At 37.3% G+C, this 19,160-nt stretch overlaps 2 protein-coding genes across 2 annotated transcripts in view; one reads left to right on the top strand and one right to left on the bottom strand.

Annotated features, from left to right (window-relative positions):
- Znf804b (zinc finger protein 804B) overlaps nucleotides 1–19,160 on the top strand; it is a 482,235-nt gene that overhangs the window by 26,194 nt on the left and 436,881 nt on the right. The gene's annotated exons all lie outside the window — the stretch shown is intronic.
- Nucleotides 2,255–3,936, bottom strand: Tex47 (testis expressed 47). Its single transcript, XM_013123484.2, has 2 exons — nucleotides 3,876–3,936; nucleotides 2,255–3,298 (listed from the first exon to the last, which is right to left on the bottom strand). The coding sequence occupies exon 2, from the start codon at nucleotides 3,231–3,233 to the stop codon at nucleotides 2,472–2,474; it is 762 nt and encodes a 253-aa protein (XP_012978938.1). The 5' UTR covers nucleotides 3,234–3,298; nucleotides 3,876–3,936; the 3' UTR covers nucleotides 2,255–2,471.

The following is a 19,160-nucleotide window of genomic DNA, read 5'->3' on the forward strand; positions in this document are numbered from 1 at the left end:
AGTTCCTTTCATCTTCTAGTACAATCTCCAGTTTATTCAGTGTCTTGCATTTTCATCACATGAATTTTTTTCTTACAAGATTTTTGATGCAATTTTGAATGATATTGTTTCATTGACTTCTTCTACAGAGCAGTAAAAATAAACAAAAATTTTCATAAATGGAATAGAATTCAGAACCCACATGTAAGCCCACACTCCTACACTGACATTATTTTTGACAAGTAGTTCTAAAATACACATTAGAGAAAGGAAAGAATATTCAACCAATATGCTGGTCAAGCTGAATAGAAGAATGAAACTGGACATCTATCTCTCACCCTGCATAAAACCCAACTCCAAGCTGGTTAAGGATCTACATGTAAGACTGGATACTCTGAATCTTATAGAGGAGATATTATGAAGCACACTTGAAGTTATAGGTTGGTAAAGAATTTTCTGAATAGTACCAGTTTAGTCTATATTCTTTGGTGATCAAAAATTAGATATACCTGAAATATCTACACTTACTTTGGCTATAAACTTTCTTTATTCATCTGACATAAATGAGTTATAAAATGTTTTATTGATGATGTTATTGTTGGGATGACAATAGTAAATCCTCCTAAAGTGACTACTATCATGAGTGAATTTCATTTGAATAAATTCATTATAGCCTGCTTACTATAATGAATGTATAATTCAGTTATGTATTTGTGTTTTTTCTTTTATTGAAAATAGATTTTATTTTCATACAATATATTCTGGTTTTATGAATCTTTAAAATTTACAGCAAGCTAATTAAATCTATAACTTTAGAAATTGATTGTGATTGCTAATGATTTTCATTAGTCTAATAAATTAGCTATCAGGAAATGATATAGACTGATAATGACATAGGGTAAGTGATATGGTAGAGATACATTTTACCACTGTGGGGGGGGGCAGCCAGCAACAATGATTGGATGCTTAGTCAGTGTTTATTTGTACTCATTTAGTAATGTCCATAAATGAATTAATAGTAATGTATGAAAATAATTTACATGTATAAACAAGCATGCATGTTATAGTTCCAAACAACTGCACAACAATCTCAGGTCTGTAATTTGAACAGGATTCCTAGGAAGAGTCCTTCTCTATTCCATACAGTGTCAACTGCTTTTTCATGCAATCCTGGAAGCAGAGAATCAGGAACCACCAAGTCTTACTCAGCATCTAGTACTTGATCATGGCTATCAGCTGGACCCTTGCTGAGGATGTCATCTGGATATTGCTGTAAGTATTCACAGCATAGTTCCTGTATTCCAAGAGCTTGGGTTCAAGAGAGCAAAAAAGCAAGGCCCTTGGAATTTTGACTTTGCCTTGGAGGTTGCACGGCATCATTCCTGGCATGCTCTGTTGGCTAAAGCAGGTACAGAGCCTGCTCGATTTTGACATAAAACCTGTCATATAAACTAGGAATCTGAAGGTTACACTGCAAGAGGAGCATGGCAGATTCTATGCATTCCATACTTTTGTATGCTATGTGGCACAACTTTATGTTTAATTCAATGTTTAAATTGAATTTAATATTTAATATTAATCATACGCTATACTTCTGGTCACTATCTAACTTTAGGAAATACGGTTTTCAAACATATTCATCTCATCAATACGACACCACCTGACAGAACAACATAGGTTACTCATGTCCTATAAGATTGCTCACATATATTCAGCAAGCTTTTAAAGTGGCAAGGACAAAGCATTGCGTGAACACTGCTGAAAAATGTGTCACTAAAAGGAATGCTCATTCAATCAATATTGCATAAAGAAGGATATTGAAATTTGATAGTGTTTTTTTCTAGTTATTTAAAAAATTCTTGTGCCTTTTGGCTTTATAATAATCTGATTATATATGTCAGAATACAGGTGTTTTAGGATTGTTTTCAGGGGTTAGGTTTTATTTTCTCTGATGCAGGGCTTGTGCTTTAATAGTTTATTCACTTATGTTCTCCAAGCTCATTCAACCTCTTCCTACTATACTATATGCATTGTATGATATCTTATGAATTACATTATTTATATTTATTATGGTTGCTTGTAACTTTAGGTAGCAAGTTTCTTAAGGGTCAGAACATCTTTCTTCTATCACATGATAAACCTATATGTATTTGTTGAGAGATTGCATGAGAACCTAAATGCCTAAATGGTGTTAATCCCTTTCAACTATACTTTTCTTAAAAGAAAAAAAAGGTTATCCCATGAAAATGATGGAACTTCGCTTTATTAACCTCAATTACCAGAAAAAAATTTATTGAGCTTTAGATCAGAATAAGCAGATATATTCTTATGTTTAGTTCTACATATGCTGTTTCCCTATTCTAACTGTGTGGTTATTCCAGTGTTCTCTTCCTTTTTTTTTTTTTTTTTACAAAAAAAGAGTAACATTAGATATTTGTTTTTAAAATAGCACAAAACCTTGAGGAGATATGCACACATTATCTCTCCCCATCCTAGAAACGGGAAGGAGCTGGCCACACAGTCTCAGAATCCAGGGTAACATGTATGGGTCTGTTATACATGTTTAAGAATGTTTCTGGATCCATGAATTCTTCAGCTTTGCATAAATACTGGATAGTTTGTTCTGGGAGGAGGAGGTCAGGGGCAGCTTGGTGCAAGGTGTCACCTGGCCCTTTCGTACCCACTTTGATGGTCTTAAAAAGGTGGAGTGCCAGTTTGTGAGTCATGGTGAGAAAATCTGTGATGACTTCTGCTAGAGACTGTGACTGCGTCACATCATCTAAATACAAAACAGGGACTTTGATGACAGAGACATGCCACTGCATGAAGAGCCGTGTGGGGATGTTATGAGAGGTAACTATAATTTTCATGTTTTGGACCATAAATTCTTTTTCTTCCTTCTCATGGGCAACATAATCTAAAAGAATTCGGAAAAGTGTGCCATTGGAGGTCTCAAGGATGTGCAGAAAGGTACTTGAGTATATGAGCAGTAATCCTGTAACTGCTTCTCCTAGGTGATGCTTCAGAATTGTCTGAAATAGTTTTTCATAGTATTCAGAAATCTCCTTTTTCTCTACATTGGCTTGTAAGTGGCCCACAAGAAACATCCTGTGAAGGAGGAATTTCTTTAGCTGTAGCCTGTGCTTCTCTTCCTGAAGGTGCATGTAATTGGTTCGAGGAACTTTGGGCATTAGAAGAGGATCCACCTGAAAATGCTTTTTGCTGCTCTTCTGATTATGGACCATGAAAGACATGTTGAGTCTTATTTCTTCTAGATGATTAAAGTCTCACTGGTGATGAACTCTTGTTTTTATATCTTCTAGCAAAACAGCAAACAAACAAACAAACACATAGGAGTTAACTGTTAGGTGTTAATGAGTAGCAATATCTCTGCTCAGTGCTACAATGTCTTTGACATGGAAGCTAATGTGAAAATGAGATTGGAAGAAAAGTGATGGTTTCTGAGTTCACAGTGAAATAACTATCATGCTCTAGGAAAAGCCCTCCCTGTGTGATGGTGATTATGCATTATACCTGAGGCTTTTTAAATGGTGTTTTCATGGTAAGTGATGTATCTAACATTCAAAATAAATTTATAACTGGATTGTAAAGTAAAAATAAACCAGGTGTACTCTAGGCTATTATTAGCTTATTTAACAGTTATTGTCAATACTAAAAGTCAATAATCTTGCATTAATCATAACAGTAAACTTTGAGAGCAAAAGTTATTTGGTTTATCCGTCCATCAATAAATCTCCTCTTTTTACTCTTTTATTAAGATTTAAATAAAAGCAGACCTCTGCTTTGACTGAATCTTATGTTCCTGCCCCACTCCCAGGCCATCTTAACTCACTCCCAGGCCACCTTAACTATCGTCACATGAGATAGACATTTACCTGTCTTTGAGGTCCTCTTGGCTTGACCTCTGTCATGCCTCCAACTGCCAGTGCCCTGATCCCTCAACTGTCCTATCCAGGGTTCTAAACCCATAGGTCATGAAAGGAGTTAGAATGTCTTTGGCATCAAAGAGTCAGAGTGTCTTAGATCTACTTTCTTGAGAGTATCCCAACAAACACCTCTGCAGCACTATGGGTTGTGGGGGAAATGAGGGCTTCTCTTTCAGAGCGCCTTTTGTTCTTTCTGGTGTTGGTTTTTGTTTGTTTTTTATACACATCCTTGCCTATCAGATGTGTGGCAGATGTGAGCACCTTCCTCTATGTCTCAGCTATGGTGGTAGAGCTAGCACCTATAGTTAACTTACACACTAGTTACAGAACATAGGAGTATATATCTGAATTTCTCTAATAATGAATCTATTACAAAAGTGTTTTACAATACAACTTGGGCTACTTGATGTGAATTTAAGCTAATTTTTAGAATTGAAAATAAAGCCACCTTTTAATATTATACTCACATGAGCTCTAAACAACAATTTTAATGTGACAAGGCTAGAAAACACTTCTATTTAATTAAAAAAATGAACCTGAGAGAACTTTTTTTCTCCTGAGATTTTCATTATTCAAACTAATGATCTGGTTTTAATAATTTGCAGTGATAAATTATTCCAGAGAATGAAGGCTGAGAGGTGATTTAATAAATCTTTAATTGTGTGAAACATAACAATCGACCATCATTCTTCACTCACTGTGATTTGCCTCATCACTCACTGAATCTCCCCCAACGTGTTCACTTAGTCAACGCTTTGTCTGGGGCTGTTATTCTTTTCATTCTCCTTATTTCTTGTGAAACAGGACAGTTTTGGCTACAGTCTCCAACAATTCCCCTTTATTCCCTGGTTTCTAGGAACTGGATGGCCCTAATATTTTTCTTCCAAATCTCTGAGTATGATTCTTTTGGCATCAGGCTCTGGACAATGCTGATTTTCATAACAATAATTTATTATCATAAAGATATAATTTTCATATGCTGTCATCATAAAGACCACACACCCTGCTTCCTTGCCTCTGAATTTTTGTGAGGATATCAGAAGATACCTCCATGCTACTCCTGCCTCCTGATTGCATAATTGATGCAGTGAATTGATCCTTCTGATCCTTTTGTTCAGAAACTTCAAGGTGAACACAACTAGTTGACTGACACTGACCAAAAAAACTGAGCCCCTTCAAATATCTCTTTACAGAAAATTCTTACATCATTTCCCCTAGTCACTTATGACTCTTCTTTCCATAGATGTCAAATCTACTCTTTCAAAATTTAGATACCTAGCTCATAAATATTATTTTTATTAAGTTTTTTTTTGCAAAAATTGTTTAGTGCCAAATGGTCAGTCCCTTGAAAGCATACAAAGAGGTAACATTATATAGACCTAACAGATTATATTTAGGAGTATACATGCATACACATATATACATACAATAACAATTAGTGCCAAAATAGGCCAAGAATTTGAAGATGAACCGGAAGTGTATATGGGTTGGCTTGGAGGGAGGAATGTTAAGGGAGAAATATAATTATATTAAAATCTTAAAAATAAAGTACCTCAAAATAATTAAAAGAAATTCCTTATTAATATCTGCATTACTTTTCTGTCTGTTAGTTTCTAGATCAAAACCATTTGTTTTGTCTTCTTATATTTCTTAAAAGTTAATCCAAAATCATATTCCTTACCTTCTTTTTAAAATCCTTATTAAAATTAAAAACAATCTTATTTTACATACCAAGCTCAGTTCCCTCTCATCCTCCCATTCCTTTCATTCCCCACTCCATCTCCCCATTCCGCCACCATTCACTCCTCAGAGAGGGTGAGGCCTCCCATGGGGGATCATCAAAGTCCATCACATCCTTTGGGGCAGGGCCTAGGCCCTCCCCTGTGTCTCTAGGCTGAGAGAGTATCCCTCCATAGGGAATGATCTCCAAAAGCCCGTTCATGCACTAGGGATAAATACTGGTTCCACTGCCAGTGGCCACATAGGCTGTCCAAGCCCTGCTACTGACACCACGTTCAGGGGGCCTCCTTTGGTCTTTAAAAACTCATAGTTTGCTAGAGGTGGTGTCTCATGTCTTTAATAAAAGAATGTGGAGACATTAGCAGAGGGATGGATTTTTGAGCTTGAGGCAAGCCTCGGTCTATAAATCAAGTTCTAGGACAGCCAGGGATACACAGGGAAACCCTGTCCTGAACACCCACCCTCAAAATCCTTATTTTAAAATTCTTGATCTCTGCTGCTTCCTTTATAAACCCTCTTGATCTCTCCACCACAAATATTAATCTCAGAGTAAAAATGTAAGCCTGTATGATAATTCATAGAGATATGTTTGTATTTTATAATGATTTTACAGAGTCCTTGCTGCTACTTGGATGCTAGAAAAGGAGGCTCTACATTGGATTGGTGCAGAATCATCTGTTACATTTTTACCAAATCCAGTGATGAAATAGACTAGAGTGAACATAAGGATGTGTAACAGAATGGCTTCTACCTAATGCTAGTACTGCTCATTGTCATCAGGGTCTTTCTGAATCCACAAAGTCAAACAAACCTTTCATGTGATTCTTTTTCATCGGGTATTCTCTGTTTAGAGCACAATTTCCTCGCAAGGGCCAGTCTTCAAAAGAAGGTTAACTGTAGGATTATTATCCTACCTTATATGTTTTCTCTCATTCATATATCTTTTTTGATTATAGCATGTGCTCAGAAAGAGCAATTGAGAAGAGAAGGTAATCTGAAAATGGGCTTCGAGTGAGATTTCAACTCTCTTGCCACATTGACGCCATCTTTTGGGGGCTCCGTAAATACTTAAAATAATCAAAAGTACATATTAGTTCTTGCCTTCACCCATCTCTTCTTTTTGCCCATAAAGCCTGGATCCCCTGCATCACTTCAGATGAACTGCTTCTTAAGATTTTTGTTTCTACTGGCATTACAGCCTGATAGGCTCCTCTGCTTCTCTGATGAATGAAACCTCTTCTTGAGATTATGTGTGCCTTTCTCCTTCATGCTCCTATGAAAAGAGTTCAGTGGTGGTCTCTTCCCTCCCAATGTGTGGATTTTATCACCATTCTCTTTCACATATATTTTTATTTCTATTATAAAACTAATAGAAAGATGATGTTTCATCATTTTAAATAGGTAATATTTCAACTAAACCAGTCATGTTTCAAAACATGCTAATCTCTGAACAAAGCCTAATTGGTGTCAGATTTAAAAAACATGAATCACCATTTCTTTAATTTAAAAACTATCTGATTGTGACAACTTTGTGTGGTTCAATGTAATGCATCTAAAACAACAGTTTTGCTACCCAAAATATTTATATAGTTTGATTCTATTGCCATAGTGTATTTTTCCTGTTTCTCAAATGTTACTTACAATGCCCACCTGAATTATAGTATTAATGTCGCATGACTATCTAAAAAGTTAAAGTGGTATTTATCCGGTTTTCTTTCTTTTTGTCAATTATACTAAGATGTCATCAACAAAAAGAGAAGAGAACAACATTTAGTTTGAACAATTTCTGATTGATTAGAATGAATAACTACAGTTGCAAACTTTTGTTTTAGTGGACATTCATATATCTGAGGTCCCAAGCACCACAATCCTTGTTATCCATTACTGGTGGTGACTCCAACAGAATTCTCTGTATATACCTGGGTTAAGAGGCATTTGCCTTATTTTATCCAGAGTGATCAAGTTGGAGTGGCTTGTCCATGGTCAAGTTTTAAGCACTTACCAATAAATAGGAAATTGTAGAGTTAATTATTCTACTTACACAATCTATTATTGCATACCAGCTTATTTCTCATATCATACTCATAATGTATGTCAAACAGTACATCTTGTGATTTCTTACAGACTTCATACTTTAAGTTTGTTGTCCAGAATCAAGTGTTCTTTAATAAACTCCCAAATGTACTTTGTCTGTGTAGGACACATAGGCCAAAGACAGAGAAAATTAAATGTCATTAATAGCCTGCAGTAGGTACTTTTTCATACACTCCTTTAATATTCATAATAAGCCCTCTTAGAGTGTTTATTGTGAGATACATAATATTATAGGTCTATTTAGGCAGTTGGACATTCTTTTCACAGTTTTTAGGGGAAGATGTTAAAATGGAGGATAGCTAAATAATTTACACATTTTTCAAGTCCACCTTAACAGTTTCCTTGTCATGCTTACATTAAAGCCTCATCCACACCAGTAATGCTGTTTGTAGGTACATGGATCCACTTCACACAGAAGACAGAGCTCCTCATTATAGCAATGTCTATTGCAAAGGCATGGCAATCTCCTGGAATTCTACTGCCAGGTTCAGTACATTTTTAACTAACAGATCAGAGTTCTTAACAAGTTGCCAACTTAGCTCAATACAGTACATTAACTGGTCTATTATTGCTTTCTGGATGACTACTTAAGAAGACATAGATCCTATTGCATCTGGATAAAAGTAAATGTAAGGGAAATATCTACATAATAACTGCAATTCAACAAAATTATCCTTCTCTTGATAGCTGGTCATTTATCTTAGATAAATGCAAGATGTGAAAACATATACTCTTCCTAATTTAGGGGAGCAGAGTCTAGTAGGGTTGGTGAAATGTTCATGAGTCTCAGATACTCTTAGAAAGTCAGGTGTGTGAAGGGTTTAGGAGCATTGAAATAGAAAGGATAGCTGGGTTTTCCTAGTGTCAGAGTTCTTCCATTAGCTTCATCTTAAGGGGGAAGGGGTTTCTAAGCTACTCTTCTATTGATGGGAAGAGACAGCATAGCCAAGGAAACTTACAAAAGATAAGCATGTAGCTGGGGTCTTGCTATTAGTTTCCGAGGGTGAGTCCATGCATTATGGCAGAAAGCTTGACAGCAAGCAGATATGTATGGTGCTGGAGCAACAGCTCAGAGCTCATGCTTGACCCTGAAGCATGAAAAGGAGAGATGGAGAGATTAGGCCTGAAGGGAGTTTTTTAAACCTTGAGGCCTATCCCCAGTTACACACATCTCCAAGAAGGTCACACTAATCTTTCCTAAACAGTCTATCAACTGGGAACCAACTCTTCAAATACATGTGTCTTATGAGGGCCATTCTTATTTAAAACACCAAAGGGGTTATAGAGTGCTTTGAGGATATCTCTTGGATTTATGCTTTTAGAATAATATAGATGTGAATAACTAGACTTCATTCCACAGAGAATACCAGATACACTTTAACTATTGACCTGTGCTTCAGATTAGAGAAAAGGGGGCCTATTTCCTTTAACTTCTTTCTTGTTTCTACAGAAGTGAATCACCAATTTAACAGAATAAATAAGTAAGTAGCTAACACTTGAGTAAAGCCTTCCACTTAATGCTCATACTCTTGTTAGACTAAGTAGACAATTTCATGGGACACATCAGAATTAAATTTCTTAGCAGATCACTAGAGTCAAGCTTTGCCAATAAATATTGTCTTACTGCTTTCTTTAGCATATTGTACTTTCCTAACTTCCTCCCTCCATCCCTCACTTTCTCCCTCCCTGCCTGCCTAGCTGCCTTCCTTCTCTCCTTTCTATCATTTTTCTTCCAAAATCAGTATAAAATAGTCATTTGGAATTATTTGTCAGAGAAAACACAGGGACACTTGTTAAATTCAAATATTTAAAATAGGTCTACTGTCTGTTTAAAATGGGTCTAAACATTGGACATATCATTGAAAATCAGTTCTTATATTCTCACACAAAAATTTTAATTTAATTAGTGGATCTGAAGGTCCCACGAATAGTGAACATAGGAGTGAAGTATCATGGACATTGAAAGAGCAGAACCCTGGAAAATGACAAGAATAAGCATTTAGGTAGGCATCAGTGACACATGTGGCTTGAATAACTATGATAAGATCACAGAAGGAAGGGGAAGATACTAAATTTAAAGTGTAAGGAGTGCATGCTGAAAGTTATGAAATGAGGTATTTCTTTTAAAAAAAAAGCAGTAGTCTGTTATGGCAGCTACAATAATCTACAAGCTGTAGGATCTCCAGGCTTTGTAAATGTTGGGATCCCAGTCACTAACACTAAAATGTGTGACTTACTACGTTTAAAGTGAAGGCCATGGCAGATTTAGAGCTGGAGGACTCTCTCGGTTTTCATGTCATCTGCAGTCTGTGGTGTTTTGTGAATGGTGAAATATTTCAAGGCTGAAGGCTACTGGTTGTTAAAAGTGATCATAGAACCCCAGTATTCCTCCAACTTCATTCTTTGCTGGCTGCTCTGGAGTGAGCCTTTATTCTTTCACCATATATTCAGATCACAGATGAGTGCTGGTCTGCTACAGGAATCAAGGCAACTGAACCAGATGACCACAGGCTGACACCTTTTAACTGTGAGGCAAATAAACCTTGTATCTTTGTGGCTTTTCCTACCCTAACAGGAGCCTTATCCACACAGCCCATGAATTTGTATTTGGCCAACATTCTTCCAGTCTTTAGACATAATTTACTTTAAGAGATAAGAGGCTAACTACCAGTGTTGTAAACCTTGCATGTCTTTAAATATGTGATGAGGAACTGCTTGTAAAACCTAGTTCTCCTCCATTCAGTCCTAAGTGGGAAACTTCCATCAAACGCCTCCTCTCAGGGATCAATGAAAATTGCAGAAGGGGAGGCAGGAAGATTGCAAGGGCCAGGGGATGGAGGATACCAAGGAAACAAAAGTTTAGACACAACAGGACTGATGCACATGTGAACTCACCAATACCGTGGCAGCATGCAAAGGGCCCATAGAGGTCTAAGCCAGATGTGGTCCCAAGGCTGACGGCGAAAGTGGACAGACTCCCAACCCAATCAGGTAGCTATCTCCAACGGTCAAATGCTCACAAAGGAAAAATTAGTTTTCTACAAAGAGTGCCTCTGGGTATACAAACCAATAGAAGGGCAGTAGATGGAAAGCAGAAAAAGAACTTAAAGAGCGCAACGGTATTTTGGGAGGGTTTTTGTTTCATAATGTTGTGTCTGGCTGCTTTTTCGTTTTTTCCCTTAGAGGACTTTTGCTTGTACATCATGATTTGTGTTAGTGCCTCTCTCTAGGTGAAAGTAAGTGTAGCTAGGAGGTAAGTTGTTGGTCTGGGTTGTAGAATGACTGGAAGTGGAGAGTGGGAGAGAAGAGAAAGGTGAGTCAGAAGGAGTTTGTAGAGACTATAATGCCACTTGGAGAGTTTGGGTTTTATCTTCTCAATGAAAACAATTGAGTATATGTAACTATATCTACTTTCAGAAGTTATGTCTTAAAAGAAAAAATGTGGAGGTGGATAATACTAGAAGCACTCAGAACCCTTTGTAGTTGGCAACTGAAAGTCTTCAGTTAGTTAAATAATAAATTGTCTTAACTTTTCCAGAAAGTAATTTGACAATTTTAATCATTAGTTAAATTTTTTCTACTTTTTGTCCAAGTAGTGCCTATGCTAATAAGCATAAGAAAGCATTAATAGTGTTTTTGATTTTAGCCATCCTGACAGGAGTAAGGTGGTATCTCAGAGTTGTTTTGATTTGCATTTCCCTGATAGCTAAGGATGTTGAGCACTTTCTTAAGTGTCTCTTGGCCATTTTAGCCTCCTCTGTTGAGAATTCTCTATTTAGATCTGTACCCCACCTTTTAATTGGATCCTTTGGTGTTTTGGAGACTTGTTTCTTGAGTTCTTTGTAAATTTTGGAGATTAGCCCTTTGTCAGATGTGGGGTTAGTGAATATCTTTTCCCATTCTGTGGACTGCCTTTTTGTCTTGTTGACTGTGTCCTTTGCCTTACAGAAGCTTTTTAGTTTCAGGAGGTCCCATTTGTTAATTGTCGATCTCAGTGTTTGCGCCACTGGTGTTATGTTTAGGAAGTGGTCTCCTGTACCAACTCATTGAAGAGTATCTCCCACTTTCTCTTCTAAAAGTTTCAGTGTGGCTGGATTTATGTTGAGATCTTTGATCCATTTGGACTTAAGTTTTGTACAAGGCGATAAACATGGATCTATCTGCAGTCTTCTGCATACCAGCACCCAGTTATGCCAGCACCATTTGTTGAAGATGCTTTCTTTTTTCCATTGTACACTTTTAGCTTCTTTGTCAAAAATCAAGTGTTCATAGGTGTGTGGGTTAAAATTAGGGTTTTCTGGGGAGGATGCGGAGAGAGGGGAACTCTACTCCACTGCTGGTGGGAGTGCTAACTCATACAGCCTCTTTGGAAATCAGTGTGGAGATTCCTCAGGAAAATGGGAATTAATCTACCGCAAGACCCAGCAATTGCACTCTTGGGCATATACCCAAATGAGGCAAATTCATACAACAAGGGCATCTGCTCCGCTATGTTCATAGCAGCATTATTTGTAATAGCCAGAACCTGGAAGCAACCTAGATGCCCCTCAACTGAAGAGTGGGTGGAGAAAATGTGGTACATTTACACAATGGAGTATTACTCAGCAGAAAAAACAATGGAATCTTAAAATTCGCAGGTAAATGGATGGCACTGGAGGAAGCCATCCTGAGTGAGGTAACCCAGTCGCAAAAAGACAAACATGGTATGTACTCACTCATATATGGTTTCTAGAGAGTCTGGGAAACAGGAAAGAACCTAAAAGATATGCATATATGCATAGTACCCAAGAGAAGAGGATTAAGACAAGATCCTCTCAATGGATGGGAAACACGGTGAGGGGTAAGGGGGACTGGGAGCTGGGAAGAAGAGAGGGGGAGAAGAGAAAGACAGAGTAGGTCATGGGGGAACAGGAAGTTGAGTGGGTGGGGGTAGAATAGGGGGAAGAGGGAATCATAGGTTAGAAGACAGACCAGGCACCAGAGTGACCTCTAGTGATCTAAAGGGATAATACCAATTGGCAAGCTATGTAATAGTGGAGAGACCACCTCGAATGCCCATTACTGATAGTGAACTTGATGTCTATAACCATCTGGGAGCCTTCATCCAGTGGCTGATGGAAGCAGAGGCAAACACACAGTTAAACACTGAACTGAACCCAAGGAACCCAGTGGCAGAGAGAGAGGAGTGATGAGCAAATTGGCAAAGAATGGGCTGGCAAAACCAGCAGAGACAGCTGATCTGAACAGGGGAGAGCTCTTGGACCCCAGACTGTCAGCGGGGAGGCTAACATGGGACTTATCTGGACCCCCCCCAAATGTGAGTGTCAGTGAGAAGTCCTGGACAACCTATGGGGCCTTGAGCAGTGGATCAGTGTCTATCCCTGGAATACAAACAGTCATTGTGTGCCCATAGCACAAAGAGGGATGCTCTCTCAGCCTGGACTCTTAGCGGAATGCCTGGACCCTACCCAGAGTGAAACAACAGACTCTAGATATCCCCTATGTGGAAGGAATTGGCAATAGGGTGGGAGGCTGGGGGGAAGGGGAGTGCGGGAGGAGTGGAGGGAGAGGGAACTGGGATTGACATGTAAAACAAGCTATTTAAAATTAAAATAAAAAATGATATTAAAAAAAAAGGTGTGTGCCACCAATGCCTGGCTGGAAAGTGGCCAACTTTAACTGAAACAAAAAGTATAGGATTTTTCATTCCAATTTTACAAAAACAAAGAAATGTTACAAACCAAATATTAAACTTTGAAGAATTGTGTTTCTAAAAGAAAAAAAAAGAAACCATTAATAGCCACTGTCATAGAAAGACAAGTGGTATTACATTGGCGATGGCATGGGTGACTCCACATATAAATGCAGATGGTAATGTGAGGATTCTGAACTTGTGGTGGACACTTAACATTTGTCTGCACTGATGGAAGAACTGAATACATAGGAAGCTGTGGGACCATGATGTTCAAATGGTGGTAAAAGCATCTGTGGAGCATGCTCATTGAGGAAGCAGAGAAAGAGCCAGCAAAAGAGCAGCAATAGATGGAAAACAAAAGCAGGGTCTGAAGGTCAAGGCAGAACAGGGATTTCAAAGAAAGGGGTAAAGTATGCAGGGTTTGCCATGACCTTTATATTTCATCAATTTCAACTTTTCTGGGTCATTTAAAGTAAAACAGTTTTGAAAGTAAATGGCTCACAGGAGTCAAAACAGTTCAGTGCATCACAGAAGGGTGAGTAGTCAGGGGGTAGGGGATTCTCTCAAGCATCTGTCAGAAAGAAGTATGCAGATGTTAGGATAGCAGATTGTGGAGGACGAAGGTGGCAAGGTAAGTATGTAGGAATGGTCGCAGACTCCCCTGCACTGAAAACAAATGTTCTAGTTCCTCCCCAGGCTGCTTTGATGTTTTGTGGGAAAGGTAGAACTAAAGCCAGAATACATTATGTGCCTGAAAATATCTTAAGGTTACAGACTATACTGCCATCTTCTAGACTGTAAGTAACACTAAACTGAATTGTATCCATGTTTCCTTTATCATTTCCTTTGTTTTCTGTCTTGGTGACAGACAGTACATGACTTTGCAGAACACTTGTTGCACTTTCTATCAGGTGACCTAACCACAGGCAGCTTTCATTTACATTACTATGACATAAAGTCATTGAGGGAACTTGATGTTTTATATATCCAAAATGAAGTATTCGTGGAGTAACATCTTTGGAATTCTAATATGAACATCTAGTGTGTATATTATTGATTATGGCAAAACACCTCCAAGTAAGGGAACATCTTTTTGCAGTTTGCTTCCTGTTTGTCTTGCTTTAATTGTTGCATGATGTGGAGAAAATTGAGCTCCTTTAAGTTTTGATTTGGAAGGAGCTGAGCAACAACATGTAGCACACCCCACAATTAAGGGAAATGCAGCCCAAGGAATCTAGTACCCTTATACCCCAATGTTTACCTTATAAAAGAATTGACAAAATATTTACAAGAAGGACTCAACAGCACATGGTGCCTCTCACTACAGTACTTTGCAAGGCAGATGACAGATGTTTTGATGACAGCATATTGCCAGGACTTTTCCAAGAATAATCATTTAATTCTGAATGTTGTAGTAATCAGTAGACACACACTAAATGTTATTTTAGGGAAAAAGTAATATAATCGCGCTCCACATGCTTGGTAGCGAGTAGTTTAGTGGATATTTTTGGACAATTTAGCAAGGCCAAAAGAAAAAACACATACTAAAATATTATTATATACTGAACATAAAATGAGAATTTTCATTATAATTTGTATTTTAAGCAATTATTTGTTTAAAGAGTAATGTCTATGAAATTCTATGAAATTATGTTATTTTTATTTATTCAAGTAGAAGAATAGTAAAAGGAACATGAAATATTTGTATAGATTGGTCCTGTTCTAGATTCCTAAACAGTTTCCCCTAAACTGTTCACATCTACACTAAATTCAAAGGCATATTCCCATCCAAATTCAGGGATCCAACACACATTTTCAGAAACTAAGCCTACTAACATTAGCTACAATGTGGACATACAAAAACATAATGTAACAGTGGATCACAGTCTTGAATATGTATACTTAAAAGGACAGCCTTATTTTGGGGGCAGGCAGGAATATAGTTTTGGAAATAGCATCATGGAATGGTGCTGTTAAGTCCAGAGTATGAGTCCCTATGGAGGATGAGCACATTTATGGTGGACAGGGAGGCATTTGTCCCCTAACATCTTGTATTTCAGGCCTGAACTGCGTCTGCACAAATAACCATGTGATGCATGCCACTTCTTTTACTCCGATTCTTAGTCTCAATAAAACAGGGACCCCTCCCCTTTACAGAGGTCACAACTGGCCTCTTGGAAATCACTTCAAAATAGATTTTTGTTTCTCAAGAGATTTTCTAGGCAAAGACGTCATGCTCACTGTGTGCCTTGTGTTTTAAAATCTAATCACTTTGTGCTTCTTTTAACTGTGGAATATTTTTTTAAACTTTAAAGGAGCCCAATAAGAAGAGTATGTTTTATTGCCTATACTTTTTTATTAGGAGACTGAGACTCAAAGAGATCGCAGTTGTTTAATAATCAGGCTAAGATTCCAATCTAAGCTGACTGGTTTCAGAGTGTGCTCAACTGCTTTTCAAATATACATGTAGATATAGTCTTCTCCTTCGGGGTCTAGACAATTAGTAATATGCTGTATACTTTATAATAATTATGTTCCTTATTCTTCCACTTAAACTACATATTTAGGAGACTATGCTTTACTTACAATGCATTCATATTGATTAGATTGGTGTTCCATACTCACACACTACACACTCACAGATTCAATGAATTACAATATGGTCAGATGATGATAAGCAGGTTATTCATAGGAATAAAACACCAAATTAAACATTTTAGTAACTCAAATGAACTCATAATATGAGAGATGTAAAATTTTAAAACTGTGGGAGATTTTAAATAACCCATTTTTATAGGCTAGAGTTTGAACTAAGGACTTAATTTCCACCCCAATGACCTAGTTAGTGTGAATATTTTACATTCTTTGTGTTACTTTCTGTTTTTATTTCACTGCATAACTTCTAGTGTCTAATTATGTAATATCAGAGAAATCCATAATCAGACAAAGCAAAAAAAGACACAGTTATCAACACAAAATTCTCCATACCATCTTAGTTTTTGGGTCAAATATGAAAGTCATTCAATTTTTAGATTCTTTAGAATCTTCAGCTCTTTAGGTCAAACAATTAGAAACACACACACACACACATACACACACACAGACACACAGATACACACTTTTTCAAGTACCTTGCTGAAGTAAGAAAGCAGTGTCTGATTCCCTGTTATTGTAGGGAAATGGAAACTGCCTGATGTGGACCTAGGAGCAGAACCCTAACCCAAATCCTCTTTGAGAATAGCAGGTGCTTTTATCTGCTGAGTGATCTCTCTAGTCATACTGTGTAGAAATTTAATTTCTGGGGGGACAGTTTCTTAAAATTTATATTAAGTCCTTTCATAATACATTAAATACTTCATATACTGCTCAAAATACTGTACCTATTTGCTAAGGATGTATACCAAGCTCTCTCTCTCTCTCTCTCTCTCTCTCTCTCTCTCTCTCTCTCTCTCTCTCTCTCTCTCTCACACACACACACACACACACACACAAATACATTTATGGGAGTTTTCAACTGTAAGTCACAGCACAGTAGAAGGACATAAATTTTCAGCTTTGAATTCTCACCAAACTGAGTATCTGCTTTGGATCCCAGACTGTTATGGCTACATGAGGTGGTACTTAGGAAGTTGTAGAGGTTATGGCCAAGGGTGCGATTTGTGTTTAGTGAATTATTTAGATGGTAGTCTTGCCTTCAGTGATCATTTTGGAGCCAAGCCAATTTTACATTTTTTATGAGGTCATTTCCTAAGACTTGTGTCTCAAAAAGCAAGAAAATTCCAGTTGGCTGTGTTTTCCAATGCTGAATTCAGTTGTGGGCCACTGGCCTCTTCAATACATTCTCTGGTTTCAAAAAGAGATGTTCTGTTGCTGTTTTCACTTTTGTTTTGCTTGTTTGTGTTTTTGCTTTTTTAAATAAAGATTTGATACCTTTTTGGACTATACACAATTTTATACTTTTTTAGTCTTTGTTTTCAAAGGTCACCTTAAGAGAAAAAGTCTTTTTAGGGAAAACAAGAGCTAGTTACACTCTGCAGATTCTGAAAAGTAAATCTGGCTATCGTCATTCTCTCCAGTTACTAATTTATATGAAATAATTTGTTACTACATGTTATCTTAAGAAGTTTTCTGACACTGTTTAAAGACAAGTAGCAAAAATTTTATGTCGTGAAACCCTCAAAGAGAAGGAAGATCATACCAGCAGATGAGAGAAGACAGAATAAAATTCAAGTTTTTTCCTGTTGAGAAGCTCCCGATTCAATCTCCACTGAGGTGTGTGACTTAGGGAAGAGAGAAGGGTGACTGTGAACATTTCATGACTGTACGGGAGAGTTGCTGAGGCAGGAGCTGGGAAATACAATCAGCGCCTGTGAAGCCAGCACCTACTTATCTCAAATTAATCATTTCTCCTGAGCAGGCAGATGATAATCCTGCGGCTGATATCAATGTCTTTTTATTGATGACACAGATTAAAACCACAGCGCTGATGTTTCTGTGCTTTCGTGAGAGCTACATGGTGTGAAAGATCTCAAGCTGTAGCTCTTTCATCAATATAGATTGCTTGTTAGATTTTTTCACATTTTTGGGATTTAAATCAGTAAATAATTATTTCAGAAATAAATCCCTGGTTGTATTAAGCCCATTTCACTTCTCTACCAGGAAGGTATCCGCAAAGGTTTCTAAATAGAATTTTTTCTTCATCATTATTAAACTCTTCGCTTGATAGAATTCTTACAAATGGACTGAAAAAAATCTCCCCAGTGTTGCCACACTCTGTAGGTAAAAATTCCATGGTGCTAATGCAGGCTAGAGGATGAAACCCAGCATGGTGGCTATTACATAGCCATCCCCAGAGGATACACCATAGGAGGTCACCATTGAATTAGCACTTACTGCAGACTTTCTTTACCTCCACTGGAAGGAGAAGAGGAAGAGAAAGATAGGAAGCATGTATTTACCCCCTAGGCTTTACTAAGTATTATTATGCTTCTTGGTGTTGAGGGTAGGACATAAGAATTCCATGATATCTTTTGAATTCCAAAGTGACAATTTGAAGGTTTAACCTTCTTCTCACTCTTGTTTTTATCTGTACAATAAATGTGGAAACATGAATATGCCTGAGTAGACAAACTTTAGACATTGGGATTACACACCATAAATGATATTTTGTTTAATTTAACCATATTCAGTACACATGTACATATATATGCATAATATACACACATATATATGTATATATTTGGTTTATTTTCACAGTGGAAGGTAACAATCTAAATAGAAGTTACAACTAAATGAAACAGTGTCCGCACTCGTTGACTTTAATTAAGCAATACACGTAAATGAAAGCCAACATATGTTCAACATTAGGTAAGGCTATAGGCTTTGGCTATGGAACTATAGGAGTGAGAATCCCAACTCTTCCAAGACATTCAATTCCTATTCCAGACTAAGGATACTGTATGGAGTGTGTCTTGTAGCCCTGACTGTAACCTAAACTCAGTGCAATCAAAGTCTTGTACCTACATGACAGTTAAGTTGGCAACACCACAGTTTCCTTCCCAGAGAACAAGATTTTAACCTTGAAAGAGTTGTAATTTATAGGCTAAAGTTTTGAAAGAATAAGTTTTGGCTGCAATATCTTGGTATTAAGAATAATTTGTGATATCTGGTATTTTAGTGCTGTTTAATGTGTTAAGAAAACCTGG

This window comes from Mesocricetus auratus, unplaced genomic scaffold (assembly GCF_017639785.1).
Source record: "Mesocricetus auratus isolate SY011 unplaced genomic scaffold, BCM_Maur_2.0 Super-Scaffold_100051, whole genome shotgun sequence".
In the NCBI taxonomy this organism is placed as follows: domain Eukaryota; kingdom Metazoa; phylum Chordata; class Mammalia; order Rodentia; family Cricetidae; genus Mesocricetus; species Mesocricetus auratus.

What these genes read in the sequence shown, in the direction of transcription:
- Tex47 (XM_013123484.2), bottom strand. Translation starts at nt 3,233, where the DNA reads ATGTCTTTCATGGTCCATAATCAGAAGAGCAGCAAAAAGCATTTTCAG.